This window comes from Branchiostoma belcheri, unplaced genomic scaffold (genome assembly GCF_001625305.1).
Source record: "Branchiostoma belcheri isolate BF01 breed outbred unplaced genomic scaffold, Haploidv18h27 scaffold42, whole genome shotgun sequence".
NCBI classification, from domain to species: Eukaryota; Metazoa; Chordata; class Leptocardii; order Amphioxiformes; family Branchiostomatidae; genus Branchiostoma; species Branchiostoma belcheri.
In genome coordinates, this window is record NW_017804043.1 from 1,061,493 (window position 1) to 1,077,895 (window position 16,403).

The 16,403-nt window shown below is 43.4% G+C and overlaps 2 protein-coding genes across 3 annotated transcripts in view; one reads left to right on the forward strand and one right to left on the reverse strand.

Annotated features, from left to right (window-relative positions):
• LOC109478103 (sushi, nidogen and EGF-like domain-containing protein 1) overlaps positions 1 to 5,991 on the reverse strand; it is a 14,420-nt gene extending 8,429 nt beyond the window's left edge. The window contains exons 1-4 of one of the 2 annotated variants that reach the window (XM_019779591.1): positions 5,898 to 5,991; positions 2,373 to 2,544; positions 1,035 to 1,181; positions 191 to 493 (exon numbers count right to left, since the gene is read on the reverse strand). In XM_019779591.1, the coding sequence (XP_019635150.1) occupies positions 191 to 493; positions 1,035 to 1,181; positions 2,373 to 2,432 (510 nt within the window). In that variant the 5' untranslated portion in view covers positions 2,433 to 2,544; positions 5,898 to 5,991. Of the gene's footprint in view, positions 1 to 190; positions 494 to 1,034; positions 1,182 to 2,372; positions 2,545 to 5,528; positions 5,641 to 5,897 lie in introns of those variants that run through there. The other variant, XM_019779590.1, reaches the window with a different exon arrangement.
• A 3,895-nt stretch (positions 5,992 to 9,886) lies between these two features.
• LOC109478099 (insulin-like growth factor-binding protein complex acid labile subunit) lies at positions 9,887 to 12,310 on the forward strand. The gene is made up of 2 exons (XM_019779584.1): positions 9,887 to 11,534; positions 11,905 to 12,310. The coding sequence occupies exons 1-2, from the start codon at positions 10,204 to 10,206 to the stop codon at positions 12,140 to 12,142; spliced, it is 1,569 nt and encodes a 522-aa protein (XP_019635143.1). The 5' UTR covers positions 9,887 to 10,203; the 3' UTR covers positions 12,143 to 12,310.
• The last annotated feature ends 4,093 nt before the right edge of the window (positions 12,311 to 16,403 follow it).

A 16,403-nucleotide genomic window follows, 5' to 3' on the forward strand; every position in this document is an offset into this window, starting at 1 on the left:
CCAGTTGACCAGATTTGTGACTAATCATTTCTAGGTCTCATGAAGACCTACCCACCTACCAAGTTTCATTCCAATCCATCCACTGCTTCTTGAGTTATCTTGCTAAACCACACACACACAAACACACACACACACAGACAAACGCTACTGAAAACATAACCTTCTTGGCGAAGGTAAAAAAAGAACTTACAAGATTATAACCGTTTTCGCTTGCGCCATACAGCCCAACTTCGTGCCAGGTCGCGATGTAGACCCAGGTCGCCACGAAGCTTCCATGGTCGGTGGGGAAGGCTGTCTGGATGTCGCTGGTTGCCCTGGCCAGTACACCAGCGTCAGTTGTTTCTCGATGGTAAATGTATCCACCCCGGGGTGAGTAGCTTGTCTTGATGTCGGTGAAGAAAACGGCGATGACCCTGTTGCCAGTCACTGGAAACGGAGTGGGTGTGTAACTTGTTACCGCGCTTCCAAAGGAGATGTCACCGTTGGTATTGACCTGGGGAAACACCGAGAACACAAAAGAAAAACATTTACTTTATAGATTGATTGAAAGTTGTTTCAGGGATAACATCTGATGTTGAAAGTCGATGCATTATTAAAAACGAAAACAGTTTTAGAACAAGCTGCTAGGGGGCCCAAACATGTCATTTTTTTCCTTATCACAAAAGCTATCTACCATCCAAGATCCGTGACTTCAGATCACGTTATACGAAACCTATAAGTTCCGCTGCAGCAACATAGAAAGCCGCTAGGGGGGCAAAGGTCTAATCGTTTTGAGATATCATCAGGCCCTACCCATAAACAAAGTTGTATGACAAATCATCCAAAGATTCTTGAGTTATCATGCTTAAACAAATTCATATCTGTGGAAACATTTCCGTAAAATTCCTAGAGTACAATTCTTGCAGACTGCACACAATGCCATACAATTAGGCTCGCCCCTGAGGCGTCGTGAAAAACAATCAGGCATATGTCAAAATGAACTCATGGCTGTGGTTTGGGCATATCACCCTTCCCACATGGTACGGCACACTTACGTAAAGTGCATTGAAGGAACTTCCAAAGAACGGGAAAGCGGTGCTGAGGGCCTGAGCTCCCGATGTGCTGTCGTCAGCGGTCGGGTCCAGAATGTCTCCAGTACCGGGTCCGTACGGGTAGAAGGCAGCATTGCTCACTGGGCTTATCTGGAAAGCGATAGAGATCGATTACGTAAACAATTTTACTACTAAAATCAAAGAACCCACATATTATAGAAGGAGTGGGTAAATTCGTCTTCCACTGCCTAAAAAGAAGAAGTCAAACCCAGTAAAAACTAGTACCATGTATGTTGTAGAATATAGTATAATGCTAGACGTAGATATAGTCTCACATACCACACTGTATTTTCTTCCTTATGTTGTTTGTAACTGCAGTTAGCCCTCGGGCAAGTGTTTGCAATAAACTTTCAATTTATTTATGTTAAATGTGCCAAATTTTGTTTTAAGTGCTTGAAAACCAATTTTTAACGGACAATATCTTAGTTACTAATAACTGTATCCCAATGTATATCGACATTCATATGGAACAAAAATGCGATGTCCGGCGTTTACTTTTACTTATGTTAAAGGTGCCCAATTTTTTTTAAGTGTTAGAATACCAATTTCTAAAAGCAATATCTTAGTCGCCAATCTACATTAACAAGTTAAAGTAATACTGTATCCCAATGTATATAGACAGTCATATGGAACAAAAATGTGATGTTCCTGATGCCTTTGCCCACTTCAATAACTTTCTGAATGTTCCTTGACTTGTTGTCTGCGACCAGACAAGTAACTATCGAACCAAGCAAGCAAGTTGGAGTGCACGCCATACATTTTCAACTTGAGGACCAGAAGGATGGGGGACACAGCCGAACGCCTTAGATGTGACGTTCCTGGTGTCTTTGCCCACTTAAATAACCTTTTTTTATATCTGAATGGGAAATAAGTGACCAAGGAACAATGTCTATTTACCGACCTACTAGCTTACTGGATTTTAAGTACTTTCAAGCGTTAAAACACCTCGGTGAAATACTTTGTTGTCCTACCACAACCTTCTGATGCGATTCATACTTTTATACTTTGACATCACAAATTGTTAAAAAGAAAAAAAAGAACAAGTATTAACTAGGCCATAAGCACTGGACAAAATGTTGGATTTACCAATGGTACTAAATGCGGGTAATATGTAAAGTCAGTACCGTATATTACAATGGTGGTAAATAAACACTCAATGCCATTGTAAAGTCAGGTGCTGCTTTAACAGTAAATATTACATGTACCCGACTTTACTGATATGATATCTACTACCATGGGTAGTCCAACCTTTGTGTTAAGGACAACAGAGAGTGAACCTACCTGAGCCGAAGTCGCCGCCAGAGAACCCAGCAGAAACGCGGTCAGAACAAGTCGCCACATCTTGTCGCGTCTTGTCGTGTCGACTTGTCGTCCCTTGTCGCGTCTTATCGACTCGCTGTTCACGATGAGGTTGACTGTGATTGGAGCCTAGGGAAGACCCGAGATAGGTGTTCTGCAAAAGAGTAAAAGGTCCTGGTTCATTTTGAGGTCTTGAATATGACAGTCACTAATTCCATTATTGTTTTTTTATATTCCAACATATAATCACAAGACGTGGTGACGGCACACTGAAGTTTTTTTCAACTTATATCAAATCCGCCACCAACACAGGGTACAATACTCATTTTAACCTGAGCGAAGTGAGGAAAGTCGTGCAAAGTGCCTTTCCCAAGGGCACAAGATCGGTGGCATGTCAGGAGTCGAACCCGGGATCTCTAGGTTCCGAATCGCGCACTCTGTCGCTATGCCACACGACCCCACCATACTTGCATCATTAGTGCGACTAACAACTTCTGATAATGTTCTTAAAATAGCAGATTGGATGATGTTATTTGAGGAGTTGAACAGACGGGATATGAAAGAATGACATTGTTTGCGCCATGTAGCATCAAAGGTGTCTATGTCTCTGCTGTCCTATAGTAAACAAACATTCACTGGCACTGCAAAATGTAGCCTGACGAGTGTGTTGTCTTGTTTTGTCTTTGTGGGTTAAGGTAGACAACATCAACTTGCTGATGATTCTGCTAAATTGTAGAATTGGGATGTAGAATTTGGAGCATCGCACACCGGAACATGCCCCTACTCTTTTTTGAAATGTTCCAGGTGGTTTCTTTAACGTGCTAAGGTTTAGCTCCCCCAAACACGGGACCTCCATTTTACGTCCTATCCTATCCGAAGCTAGGTACTCATTTTCACCTGAGGTTAAGTGAGGAAAGTCGTGTTGAGTGCCTTTCCCAGGGTTAAAACGCCGGGGCATGTAGGTGGAATCGAACCCAGGACCCATGAGTTCCAGACCTAATGGCCTACCATCACGCCACATGACGCCACACAAGTGTTAGACAATCTCAAACTGCCGGGGGCGAACTAGTCCGCATGACGCATTGATGGGCCATCAGGTGTTACAAACAGGTGTATAAATGTGACATTTATGTCTTTTTTAACGTTTAGCAAAATGTAGCATAATGGCAGGAAAAATTGGAAAAGCGTTATCGTCAATTTTTTTCCTCAAAATGTGAAATCATGTGGACATTCCAGAATCGTGAGAATGGCGCAATTATCAGAAAACTGGAGTGGAACGATTTTGATTGATAGAAAAGGGGGCGTTAATTGTCTATGGCTCTCCCCCGCCCATTTCGTCTGTAGTCCGACGACGCAGGCTCGCCCTGGCAGGGCATGTTGTTCGTAGTAATCAACCAGCTGGTAGACTAAAATCCAGTGGTTTCCCGCTGGAAGAAGTAGAGTGGAACGATCACATACTACACTAGTCAATGAGAGAGAAAGACATTGGTCTCGCAGGGACTGCTCTAGTGTCGGCCATGAGGGACAGGGGCACCTGGAGTAACTTTATCAATCGTACCTCACCGCATTATCCAGAGGCATGATGATGATTAATTGTCCCAGATAAAGTGCCAAACGACAGTAAACAAAAACGGCAACGGACAGTAAACAAAAGGGGCAACGAGACACACATATGTTATAAAGATGCAACAATATAGTAGCGACTGCTAAGGCTCTCTCTCTCTATTACTCTAATTCTGGAACAACCTTAGCAAAAGCTGGAATGGGAGGATTTGCTTTACAAGACGTTATACGTAAGGCCGTACAGTAGGTTTTTACAGGACATGTCTTCCCCTTGTCAAAAGAAACATTGCAGTGAAAAATTAGCTCTCCATTGAGCTAGATTGCAACAAACTTTTCACAAGGATTTATCGATACTATGCAAATGTGCGCGCATGGCAACTGGATGGGTCCGACATCAGGCTTTCCAAGAAGAGATTCTTCACCAAAATACTTTGTCATTTTCTCCATCGCCGCAGGCTATGTCATTTGCGAAAGAAGAATGAAACCAATAGCTTCGACTCTAGGGTGACAGAAGATGTGTTTCAGACGTTGACAGACGCACTATCAGTAATTTTGACCTAGCTTTCATCATGATCTGTGCAACCAGAAACTCTGTTCCAAGCTTCAGTCTATGATCAAACCATCAAACAGCATCTGTTTTCGAGAGCGGTTTTCAAATGACTTGATTGATTAGGCCTATAATTAAGCCACCAGGTTTGGGATATTGTCGTAATAGGAAAGCGGAGCAGAGATCGGATTCGTACAAAACACCATATTGACAAACCCAAACAGCACAATTAGTTCATCATTTCGATGATACTACTTTGGAAATTCAGTCATTACAATGACATGAATGTGGTTTGAAATACGGGCATCTGTTCAAAAGGTGTTGTCCCGGTGATACAGGCCTAGGGGGAAATCAAGAGGTCCCGGGTTCGAGTCCTGACACGCATGCCACCGATCTTGTAACCTTGGAAAATTAAAGGCACTTTACACGACTTTCCTCACTTTGAGATGTCACCACGTCTTCTGATTAGATGTTGGAAAATTTAAAAAGGTACAGCTGCTTAAAGAGTGCGTCATTGCAATGTGTAAGATATTCATAAAAAGGCCTCGAAACACCGTTTTTGAACGTTGCAGTTTTGAAGTACCCGGCTGAATTGTGAGATTTGACGTTACTAATAGACATCCCTGACAAACACTAACTATTCTTGCAATAACATCATTGCACGAAGATTCTCATTTCTGCTAGGGTAGTAGAATTAAAAATAAATAAAAGAAAGTGGGGTCCGGTGGCGGCAGAGTGCGCGACTCGGAACTAAGAGGTCCTGGGTTCGAGTCCTGACATGTCACCGATCTTGTGGCCTTGGGAAAGGCACTTTACACGACTTTCCTCACTTCGCTCAGGTGAAAATGAGTATTGTTCTGTCATGTATTTGTCCCCTGTGTTGGAGGCGGCATTAATATAAGTTGAAAAAACTTGAGTGCGCCGTCACCACGTCTGGTGATTACATGTTGGAACAAAAATAAATAAATTTAAAAAAAAACTTACAGGTCGTGTACTTAAGATAAGATTGTATGAAAAAAATATCGTACCGTTGTTGGTTGAACTGGTCAGAAAACCGCCTCGAAGAACCGAAAAAGTCCGGAGTAAAAAGCGCCACACCCGTACTATGTACGAGTCAACGCGGGAACTGAGAAACTGGGGCAAAAAAACAATTGGACGACTGTTTCCATGGAGACTGCATACGTAGACTACTACGTCATAGTATATGCGTTGTTCAACCGCATTCCACGCATCGAGAAGCGAAATCTTATCTTTTCAAAACCGTTTTTTATAGTGTCTGAGGCGAAGGAAAGGTCTTTGTTAATGCGAGAAAATTGTAGAAAAAAAACTTACAAAATGCGTATTTTCATTTTCTCAAGTGTGTTATAGATACGATTGTATAAAGAACGTTTACAAACCGTTGTCTGCTCGGTGAACTGGTCAGAAGACCTCCCCAAGGAGATCAAATTATCCGGAGGAAAATGTAACACACCCGTACTCATCCGAGTCGGTGCGGATGATGGACGGATACAGCGAAGTGGTTCGACCACATGCCACGCGGCGAGGAACAAAATAGGTGTCTGATTAAAGCATTAACACCCATCTCACCTTTCACCTTTAGATACAATTCTCATGTTTACCTTCGCAGAAAAGATTATGAGAAATTGAAAAGGAGAATTTAGATAAAATCTGAACTGTAAGATGGGGATATTGAACAGACACCCTGGATTCTAAGCTCGGACATTTTGGCATCTTTATATGTTTGTTTACGTCTTGTCTTGTCTTTGGGGTTAAGATAGCCAACATCAATTTGCTGATGATTCTGCTACACTGTAGTATTTGGGCTGTAGAATTTGGACCATCGCACACCAGGGCATGCCCCTACTCTTTTTCGAAAGGTGTGGTGGGATCTTTAACGTGCTCGAGGTGTGGCTCTCCTCAAACACGGGACCTCCAGTTTACGTCCTATCCGAGGGACGTCCCTAACCGAAGCTAGGTACTCATTTACACCTGAGTTAAGTGAGGAAATTCGTGTAAAGTGTCTTTCCCAAGGGCACAAGATCGGTGACATGGGTGGGGATCGAATCCTGGACCTCTAGGCCGAACGCGCTACCGCTGCGCCACACAACCCTACGTTTATGGTTTATTTCAGGCTCGACGGCCTGTCTTCCCTTTGTCACAAGAAAAATTGCAGTGAAAAATTATCTCTCCAGTGAGCTAGAGTGCAACAAACTTTTCACAAGGATTTATCAATACTATGCAAATGTGCGCGCATGGCAACTGGATGGGCCCGACATCAGGCTTTCCAAGAAGAGATGCTTCACCAAAATGCTTTGTCATTTTCTCCATCGTCGCAGGCTGTGTCATTTGCGGAAGAATAATGAAACCTAAAGCTTCGACTCCATTGGAGACAGAAGTTGTGTTTCAGACGTTGACAGCCGCACTATCAGTCCTAGCTTTCATCATGAACTGTGCTACCAGAAAGTCTGTTCCAAGCTTCAGTCTATGATCAAACCATCAAGACAGCATCTGTTTTCGAGAGTGGTTTTCAAATTACTTGATTGATTAGGCCTATAATTAAGCCACCAGGTTTGGGATACTGTGATTTTCTCCATCGCCGCGGGCTATGTCATTTGCGGAAGAATAACACCAAAACCTTCGTACGTAGACCACGACGGAACTATCCTCATCGGATCGGCTGTCGCTGAGGATCCCGGGAGCTACACTTGCACTGCAGCCAACTACCTCGGGAAGGCTGAACAGATTTACTCTCTTAGCAGAGGTTGTGGGGGAATGATCGTTACATTTTATATATGGCCTTTTTTTGCCCTGACACAACCACCCCCCGCCCCGTCGGTGGCCGCGGACCTTCTCTGGCTAATGGATACTGCCTGGCCAATTTGATACTGTTTTTTGCCACCGAGAGGGATCTGCTTGGAGATTAGAACAGATTCACAAACTAGAAATCAGCGAGACTTAAAAAACAGCTAATTAAAAGACCATGCAGTCAAGAATATTTTACATTAACATAATACAACCATTGTAGTCTAAATTCCTACAAAAAGCTGCTAGGGTAACGTACGGTGTTGTATATTATTCTACAGAGGCAGCGTACGTTGGACTCTGTCGTATTGACCAGGCCATCTAGCCCCTGTTGTAAACAAAGGCCTTAAGGGTTTTTGCCGTTTGCCGATTGCCTGCAGACCAAAGTCTGAAACAGCAGGCTGCCTTTCTCCTGTTTCATGGCACATAAATAATAAGGTATGACGCTTTAACTTATGCTTTATAACTGCTAGTTGCCGATTCACTGAAGTAAAACTCAATTAAATGTCGATGCAAGCGTTTTTGAGATAGTGAGACAAGCGTATATCGCCACAGGAACGTAAACAAGTCACATGTCAGCACTTAGACAATTCCTGTATGATTTGTTATGTTAGGGATACATATTCGTTAGACTCTAGACAAAATCTGCGAACTGTTAGAAATCCTTGAAGTGTTGACTTATTAATTTGACGTCCGTATTGCTTCTATCATAGTGACTATATGAATAACTTTAAATTATTGTCCTCCAAGATTTACGTATCATGCCAGATCAAAAACAAGTAAAATGCATTCGCGCGAACATAAATACCATTGGACTTCTCTTGATATGTTAGCATTTAACCTTAACGTAGGGTGACTTTGACTTCATCATTGACGCTTACTATTTGCCCAAGCCAAGTTAATAGCATTAATGCTTACTATTAGCCTAAGTTATCAGTATTAATGCTTACTGTTTGTCCAAATTAACAGTATTAATGCTAAACTTGCTCAAGTTAACACAATTAATGCTTACTGTTTCCTCAAGTTAACAGCATTAGGGCTTACGTTTCGTCCAAGTGATGGAGGCTCGCGCCATTCTTGTGCTGTGCATCCTGTGCGGGATCTCTCGGCAGTCCCCGGTAGGTCTCCTGGCGATCTCTCGGCAGTCCCCGGTAGGTCTCCGGGCGGTCTCCGGCCGGTCCCCGTGCCCAAGAAGCTGTTACTGTGGAGAGTTGGGTCCACATGGCGTCATCTGCACTGGAAATATAACGGTACAAGTTCACTTTTACCTGCTAGAGAAGCCTCTGTCTTCTTCCTTGAAAAAAATTGTTAGAATCAAATCGTTTTTTGTAACAACCTGATCAATCCTGTCATCATTAATATATATCTGTTTCACTTGTTCATCGATTAATTATTGTATTCAATTTCTATATGTTAATTCGTGCTTTCCTTGTATGTATTATGTATTGTCTGGTGGCAACAGGAAGATAAGTGTAACTTGAGTGTGTCGCCACCGCGTCTTGTCACTATATATTTCAATTTAAAAAAATATTGAAGAACTGTAACTATTATGTTCACCTTGGCAGAAGGAATTGTGTTGCTCTGTTTCTTCTTCCGTTCCAAACAAATAAGGTCAATAACTACGACCAGACGGCTGTCACCATGGTAACGGATGCTGTAGCAGACACTGTGGTGTTGGGTTACCGGTTACATAATGTATGCAGCAAGAGGCTGGTCACCATGAATTGGACTGCAATGTGTTTGTGTAAGAATAAACAGCGCAGTACTTTGTCAGATCGACTAGACGAAATGAGGGTAAACACTATGCATTTTCTTTGCAAATGTTACATTCTATCTTGTCTACATATTCTTCGGCAGGATATCCCAAAGAACGTTCCAGCGGATACATTGTACCTAGCTGTTGAGGAAACAAACATCTCAGTCATACCGGAGGGAGCCTTCAGCGAGCTACCCAACCTTACAGGTAAGATATTATTGTCTTACATCTCTCCTTCTTCCTCACTTTCTATCTGTTTCTGTATGTCGAAACGACCGTTTACTGATGTCATTATTATAAACATAAGAACATCATCTGAATCTTAAATTGGGTTGATTAGCTGAGCATTACTAAATGGTGTTGGTATTCTATTATGCATGCAATCCAAAAAAACGTCTGGGTAGATTTGAATTTTCGGAGCATTAAACGTACTACTACTAAATGGGTACCTTTATGTCCATTTTTTCCTGATTTAAAAAAAAAGTACACAGCAACCATCAATCGAAACTTACATCTCAAGTCATTGAAAGTCTTTAGACTTTACTTACTTACTTTACTTTATTAAATCCGTCCACTTCTACCATCTGGGGTGTCGTGGGGAGGCACAGTTGGCGAGTCTGGAGGCTGTTGTTAACGTAGGGCAATGCCTGTTCAGGGATGTTCAGCATCTATCCACTTCTTCCTTGGTCGCCCCCTGGCCTTGGGTCCGGATTGTCTGCTGTTATATGCCCTTTGTGGCACACTCTGTGGCGGCATCCTTACCAGGTGTTCAAACCACTTAATTTGCTGTTTATTTTATTATAAAGTCTTTAGACCTTATCCGTGACAAATGCCTTGTGTCCCATTCCACAGGATTGCTTCTGGACGGGAATCAGCTGGCGACCATAGAACCCGGTGCTTTTAAGGGTCTCATCAGCTTGTTACTTCTCTCATTGTCAAGCAACCCAGGATTGTCTCTAACCAAAGTTGACCCTTCCATTTGTAACGACATTCACAATCTGACCACATTGATTGCTAAAGATAACAACCTAGGAATTATACCCTCCGATTTCTTTGCACAAAACAAGAATTTAAGAGAGGTATACTTAAAAAATGCCGGGGTGACAAAACTGCAACCTTCCTCATTTTCCAACCTGAAGAATCTTATGATCATGGATTTAAGCAAGAATCAAATTGACAATATTGGCGCCCACGTATTTACTGGAAGCTCTAATATCCAAAGACTAAACCTGAGTAACAGTCAGGTAAAATACATTGAGCCCCGCGCATTCGAAACACAGACAGAGATGCTTTTCCTTATGCTAGACCATAATATGCTAACATCTGTTCGCAGTGCTTTTCTCGGGCTTACAAATCTGCTGACACTCACCCTTAACGACAATGCGATCGTTTCCCTCGATGAGGATGACTTTAAGGACCTAGCTATGTTAAATTCACTCGATTTAAGCAACAATGAACTTGAAGACACGGGCGGTGCATTGGTGAATCTTCGATCTTTGGGAACCCTGAACTTAAACAACAATCGTCTGACCAAGCTGTCGTTTGACGGTATGCCTCTACTGACAGAAATCTCTGTGAGTAGCAACCGACTACAGTCCATCCCTGAAGGACTGGACGTGATCAAACATGCCAGGATTCTGGATATATCCAATAACCCCATACAGAGCCTACCCAATGGGCAATTCGCATCTCTGAGCTCCCTTCTGAAGCTGGACATTTCGAACGTGTCCGCAATCCAAGATGGCGGACTTGCACCTGACGCGCTGTCCGGGTTACACAGTTTGGTGGAACTCAGGGTAGAAAACAACGAGCTTAGCAAAGTACCCTCTCAGGCACTATCTGCAGTAAAACAGATTCAAATTCTCAGCCTTAACCATAACAACATAGCGACTCTTGAAGAAAACGACTTTATTTCAGTGTCGAACGTGTCTAATCTTCAACTTGCCGGTAACATGTTAGTCAAAGTGCCTGAGAAAGCTCTTCGTCCCTTCACAAACTTGACCCAACTTGACCTCTCAGGTAATCCAGTGGTACACGTCTCTGATTGGTCGTTTGGAAACTCCACAACGCTTGCCAGCTTACGCTTAAGTAACGCAAAGTTGTCAGTCATTGACCCGGCTGCGTTCCACGGTCTAAAAGGCGTGCATTCGATCGACGTGACCAACAACAATCTAACATGGCTGCCGGGGGATCTCTTAAAATATGACCGCGCCTTTCCGTTCTACCTCTACGCGGACCAGGGCAATCCTTGGTACTGTGACTGTCAGATGAAACCATTTTCACAGTCGGTCAACGTTCCCGGCCAGTCGGTTATCACCAATATTCACTGCTCTGGCCCAGAAAAGTACAAAGGTCAAAATCTTGGAGACATCCCTCTGGCGAACCTCACCTGTGACTGTGAGCATCAAGCAGCGCCCTCTGTCGACACATCGGGAAGCGACAACAAGACTGCCGTCGGGCAACCAGCCAAACTGAAGTAATGCATTGAAGAAATGAATTTAATTTTCTGTATAGTAATCTTAAGAACATGTTGCTCTTGTTGTATTTCAAATTCATAACTTTTTTCATTACAATTTTTTTTACTAAATATTTGTCAAATGCAGCATTTTAAATCCAAAAATCTAATCATTTCCAGGTCTCATCAAGACCTACCCACCTACCAAATATCAAGATAATCCATCTAAGCTTTCTCGAGTTATGCTGTTGACACACAGACAGACACACGGCCAGCAAAACATAACCTTCGTCAATTCTTGGCGAAGGTAAATATGAGGATTATTGGTTATTGTTGCTTTGTTTTATTTTGTGGGCATATTCATCTCAATCTTGCCTCATTTGTTTGCCAGGTGTGATGTGCGCAGCTGCCCCACAGCCAGGCTCTTTTGGACGACTCCAAGGGGACGAACCCTCTCCCATGACGTCGCGGAGTATCCCGGATATGACGTAGACCAGGACGGAACTCTCGTCATCAGGTCGGCTGTCGCTGAGGATGCCGGGAACTACAGCTGTACAGCGGCCAACTATTTGGGGAAAGATGAACAGATTCACAAGCTAGAGGTTATGGCAGGCTCAGAGACCATCTAGTGATTAAGAAGGACACCTATAAATCTCTTTGGTCTCCCAAATGTTATCAAGGTCGGCAAATAAAGCAATGTTTAATCTCCAAAAAGACTCTGTGGGGCAAGGGGATGTCAGGGGACAGCCCACTAATTCCAGCCCCTTTTGGAATATATAGAAAGCATCTGAGAACTGAGCTGTCAACGTGCAACATGATCTCCAAGCAGATCTTTCGGTGGCAAGACAGTATCCATTGGCCAGAGGAGTGTCCATTAGCCACCGAAGATTGGTTTTAGAACTCTACCAACCAGCCAAAACAACACTGAAAGCCATTTTTTTCAATTTAATGGAAATAGAAATAACTCTCCAGCTGGAAAATGCCAGCATTAATCCACACATACCAAGAAAAAGGCTGTTTTCAGTTGGTTTGGCTGCACTCAATCAAATGGGTCTCAGACTGGACACCTGCGCCTGCGGGAAATGGTGACCTTTGCCTGGGAACCTATATCGCCTGTAGCCCCCCTCCCCCATTGGTGTGACGGAAGGCTTACAGGTGGCTTGTATGAAGTTCCCTTAAATTGCCCCACAGAAAATAACATATGCTCATATATATGTTGTCCATTTTTCTATCTACGACTAATACTGCCTCAGCGTTTTGTTAGAATGGAACATTTAGTTCGATAAGAGCCAGCTTCTGTTCAGCTGTGTTAAAAATTGTGTGTGTGTGTGTGAGAGAGGTAGACTGGATGCCCAGAGGCACTGGTCTCTGGTGCGGGTTAAGTAATTGGGCCCTGGCGTGAAATTACCCCGTGTTACGTTAAGGATATAATCCTAGGCTACGTAACATTCACAATCTCTCGCTGTCGAGGGCTGGTTAGGGTTAGTCACTGAGATGTTGTGGTCATATAGTGATGTTTATGAAGTTTTGCCTACCCTGATAAGATAATAAAGTCGCGTATTGCACATTAGCCTTGATTTCTACATGACTGACTGCCAGTCATCATGTAATTGCAGTTAACCACGTAGCGAGTAACCTTTGGTTTAAACCTGTATTCAGTTTGTGCATACGACCGATACTAACAAAAGATCACTTCTGTTCCCCTAACGTACTGTAGGACGTTATCTGGATTCTTCTTGTTGTATGTTATGACGTACCAATTGGGACCAGATCAAGTCATGATTCCTGTAAGGGAGTTCAGTGACATTTTGATTTATATTTATCAGTCTGTGTGAACACACTATGCCAGAGGCTCCTTGCGTGAGATGACTCATTTTGAACGATGATTTTTCTGATGTTTGAGTTCGGCTATAGCCTGACCCCAGGCGTCTGGTGTAATACCGGGCCGGCCGCTAGGAGTGCAGATTTAGTCAGGCTAAGTTCGGCTAGTGCTCAGGCATGTCAGGAGGCCGTATTCTAACCTCCAAACAGATTCATTTGGGTGCGCACGTGCAGGGGACGGTGAAATTGGCTACCCGAGCTACCATTTGCTCTCTGGGTGGCGATTAGGATACTGTCTAGTCAATTTGATACTATCTTGCGAATTTAATACTGCCTGGCCAATTTGATATTGTCTTGCCAATTTGATACTGTATTGCAGCCATCAAAAGATCTGCTTGGAGCTTAGCCATATATTCGGACATGAACTGAATGAATGAACTTTATTGCTCGACAGTTGTACATGGTACAATGTATGGCATCAATAACAGTGTGATCAATACAATCAAGTCTATTCTAAGAGACTACTTTACTACAGGAATATGAACGTAAATGGCGTATGACATGATGTGAGTTATGCGTTGCTATCTGTTACAATACTTTCTCTTTTTTGTAATGCACTGTACATATATTGGCCTAAGTACGTAGATATGGAGTCGGGGCATGACATAAGTAGATTGAAAATGTCTATGTTTGTCTTTGGGAGAGGTTTACCAGTTTTACATGTGATCATTTTCATTAATTTTTGTCTATCTAAAGTATATGTAGGACAGGTCATTATGAAATGATATTCATCTTCAACACTTTCTTGACATGAGGGACGTTGTCTCTGGTTAGCTGGTATATTGGCATGTGTGACAGGAGCTTTACACACTTCACACATTCACAACAAGGACGTTCAACAACGACCCTGCAAATCGTAGCAGGGAGGTCATGTAAGGTATCCTGTGGTCAGGGACATGACATTTTGTTCTCAGGGTCAGGTTTCTATTCAGTTTGTGTAAGCACGATGTGCCAGAGGCGCCTTGTGTGAGATGACTCATTTTGATCGATGTTTTTTCTGATGCTGGAGTTCGGCTAGAGGTCGGGAGGTCATGTAAAGCGACGGTCACAACCCGCCGTACGTGCTTCTGCGTGCTGTCTACGTTCAAAAACGTGGGCAAACGTAGGGCATCCGTGCGTGGTGAGTACCACCTCCGTACGGAATCCTACGGATTTGGGAGCACGCAGACACGCCGTAGAACTTTAAGTGCATGTAAAACTTTTTCTACGTGCGGTCTGCGGATTCACCACCTGTGCGTGCGAGTACGAGCGACGCGCGTGCCGTGCGGTAGAAGCACGTGTGAGTACGGCCTCCTTACGGTAAAGTTGCAATCGCACGGAGATCGTACGCTGTAAGCACGTACAACCCACTTACCACTTGCGCAACGTACGATGCACTCAACCGCTCACGGCCAGACTTGGCGTGCAGACCATACTCTTACACTTTGTGCAACCGTGCGAGTGACGTGCGAGTGACGTGCGTAGACGCCACTCCTTCCCCACGTTTTCAGAAAAAACGTAGCAGACGTAGCCTCCCAAAAAACGTACGGAGAAAAAGCACGTACGGCGGGTTGTGACCGACGCTTAAGGTATCTTGTGGTCAGGGACATTTCCCCCCCTGGGGGGGGAGTGAGTACGAATTACGCAACATTTTCACCGCCGATTTCGAGTTAGGCCACACCGACTTAATTTTATGGATGACATCCTCTGAAGACCCCCAAACTAGTGCGCGCGGGCGAATGAAAAGAAATTCCGGCCAAAAATAAAAATGATACTAAACCACAGGAATACAAAGCTGGTATTATGAATTAGTACATAGCGACGTATACGACAAGCTGGCACATGCTGACTTTTTGCGGAGTTTAGGAATCGGCAATGTACGTAATACGAGATCGTGGAGCTTCGGTCTCCTGGGTGCCCGGCTCCGTATTGTCGCTAATACTACCCAGGCCTACAGCCAGGCCAAAGCCTCATCCATAAAATTAAGTCGGTGTGGCCTTACGTTAAGTTCTCAAGAGCTGATTACGCACAATTACCGCTTATTTACCGATTACGAATTACGATGCACTCGGGGCGGCTACCTACGGATTAAGTAGACTAAATTAAAAGGCCTGATTACGCCTTACGAAAAGGGGCATGTGTGGGGTCGTGTGGCGTAGCGGCAGAGTGTGCGACTCGAAACTTTAGAGTCCCGAGTTCGAGTCCTAACATACCACCGATCTTGTGCCCTTGGGAAAGGCACTTTACACGGCTTTCCTCACTTAGCTCAGGTGTAAATGAGTATTGTCCTGTCATGTATTTGTCCCCTGTGTTGGTGGCGGCATTAATATAAGTTGAAAAATAACTTGAGTGTGTCGTCACCACGTCTGGTGATTAAATGTTGGAATAAAAAAAAAGAAAAGGGGCATCTTTAAAATCTGTATTCGGTGTATGTAAACACGTTATGCCAGAGGCTCCTTGCGTGATATGGCTCATTTTCAACGATGAGTTTTCATTTTTGCATGACCGCTCTGCATCTGAAATGTCACAGAGTGCGCCAGGCATAACGTACAGTATATGCACAAACTGAATACAGGTTTAAAGGATCATCGTTCAAAATGAGTCATCTCATGCAAGGAGCCTCTGGCATAGTGTGTTCACACAGACTGAATATAAATCAAAATGTCACTGAACTCCCATACAGGAATCATAACTTGATCTGGTCCCAATTATTGGTACGTCATAACATACAACAAGAAGAATCCAGATAACGTCCTACAGTACGTTAGGGGAACAGAAGAGACCTTTGGTCGTATCGGTCGTATGCACAAACTGAATACATTCAAGGTGACTCGGTACGTGGTTAACTACAATTACATCATTACTGGCAGTCAGCCATGTAGAAATCAAGGCCAATGTGCAAAACTTTATTATCTTATCAGGGCAGACAAAACTTCATAAACATCAATATATGACCACAACATCTCAGTGACTAACCCTAACTCAGCCCTCGACAGCGAGAGATTGTAAAGCTTACGTAACCTAGGATGA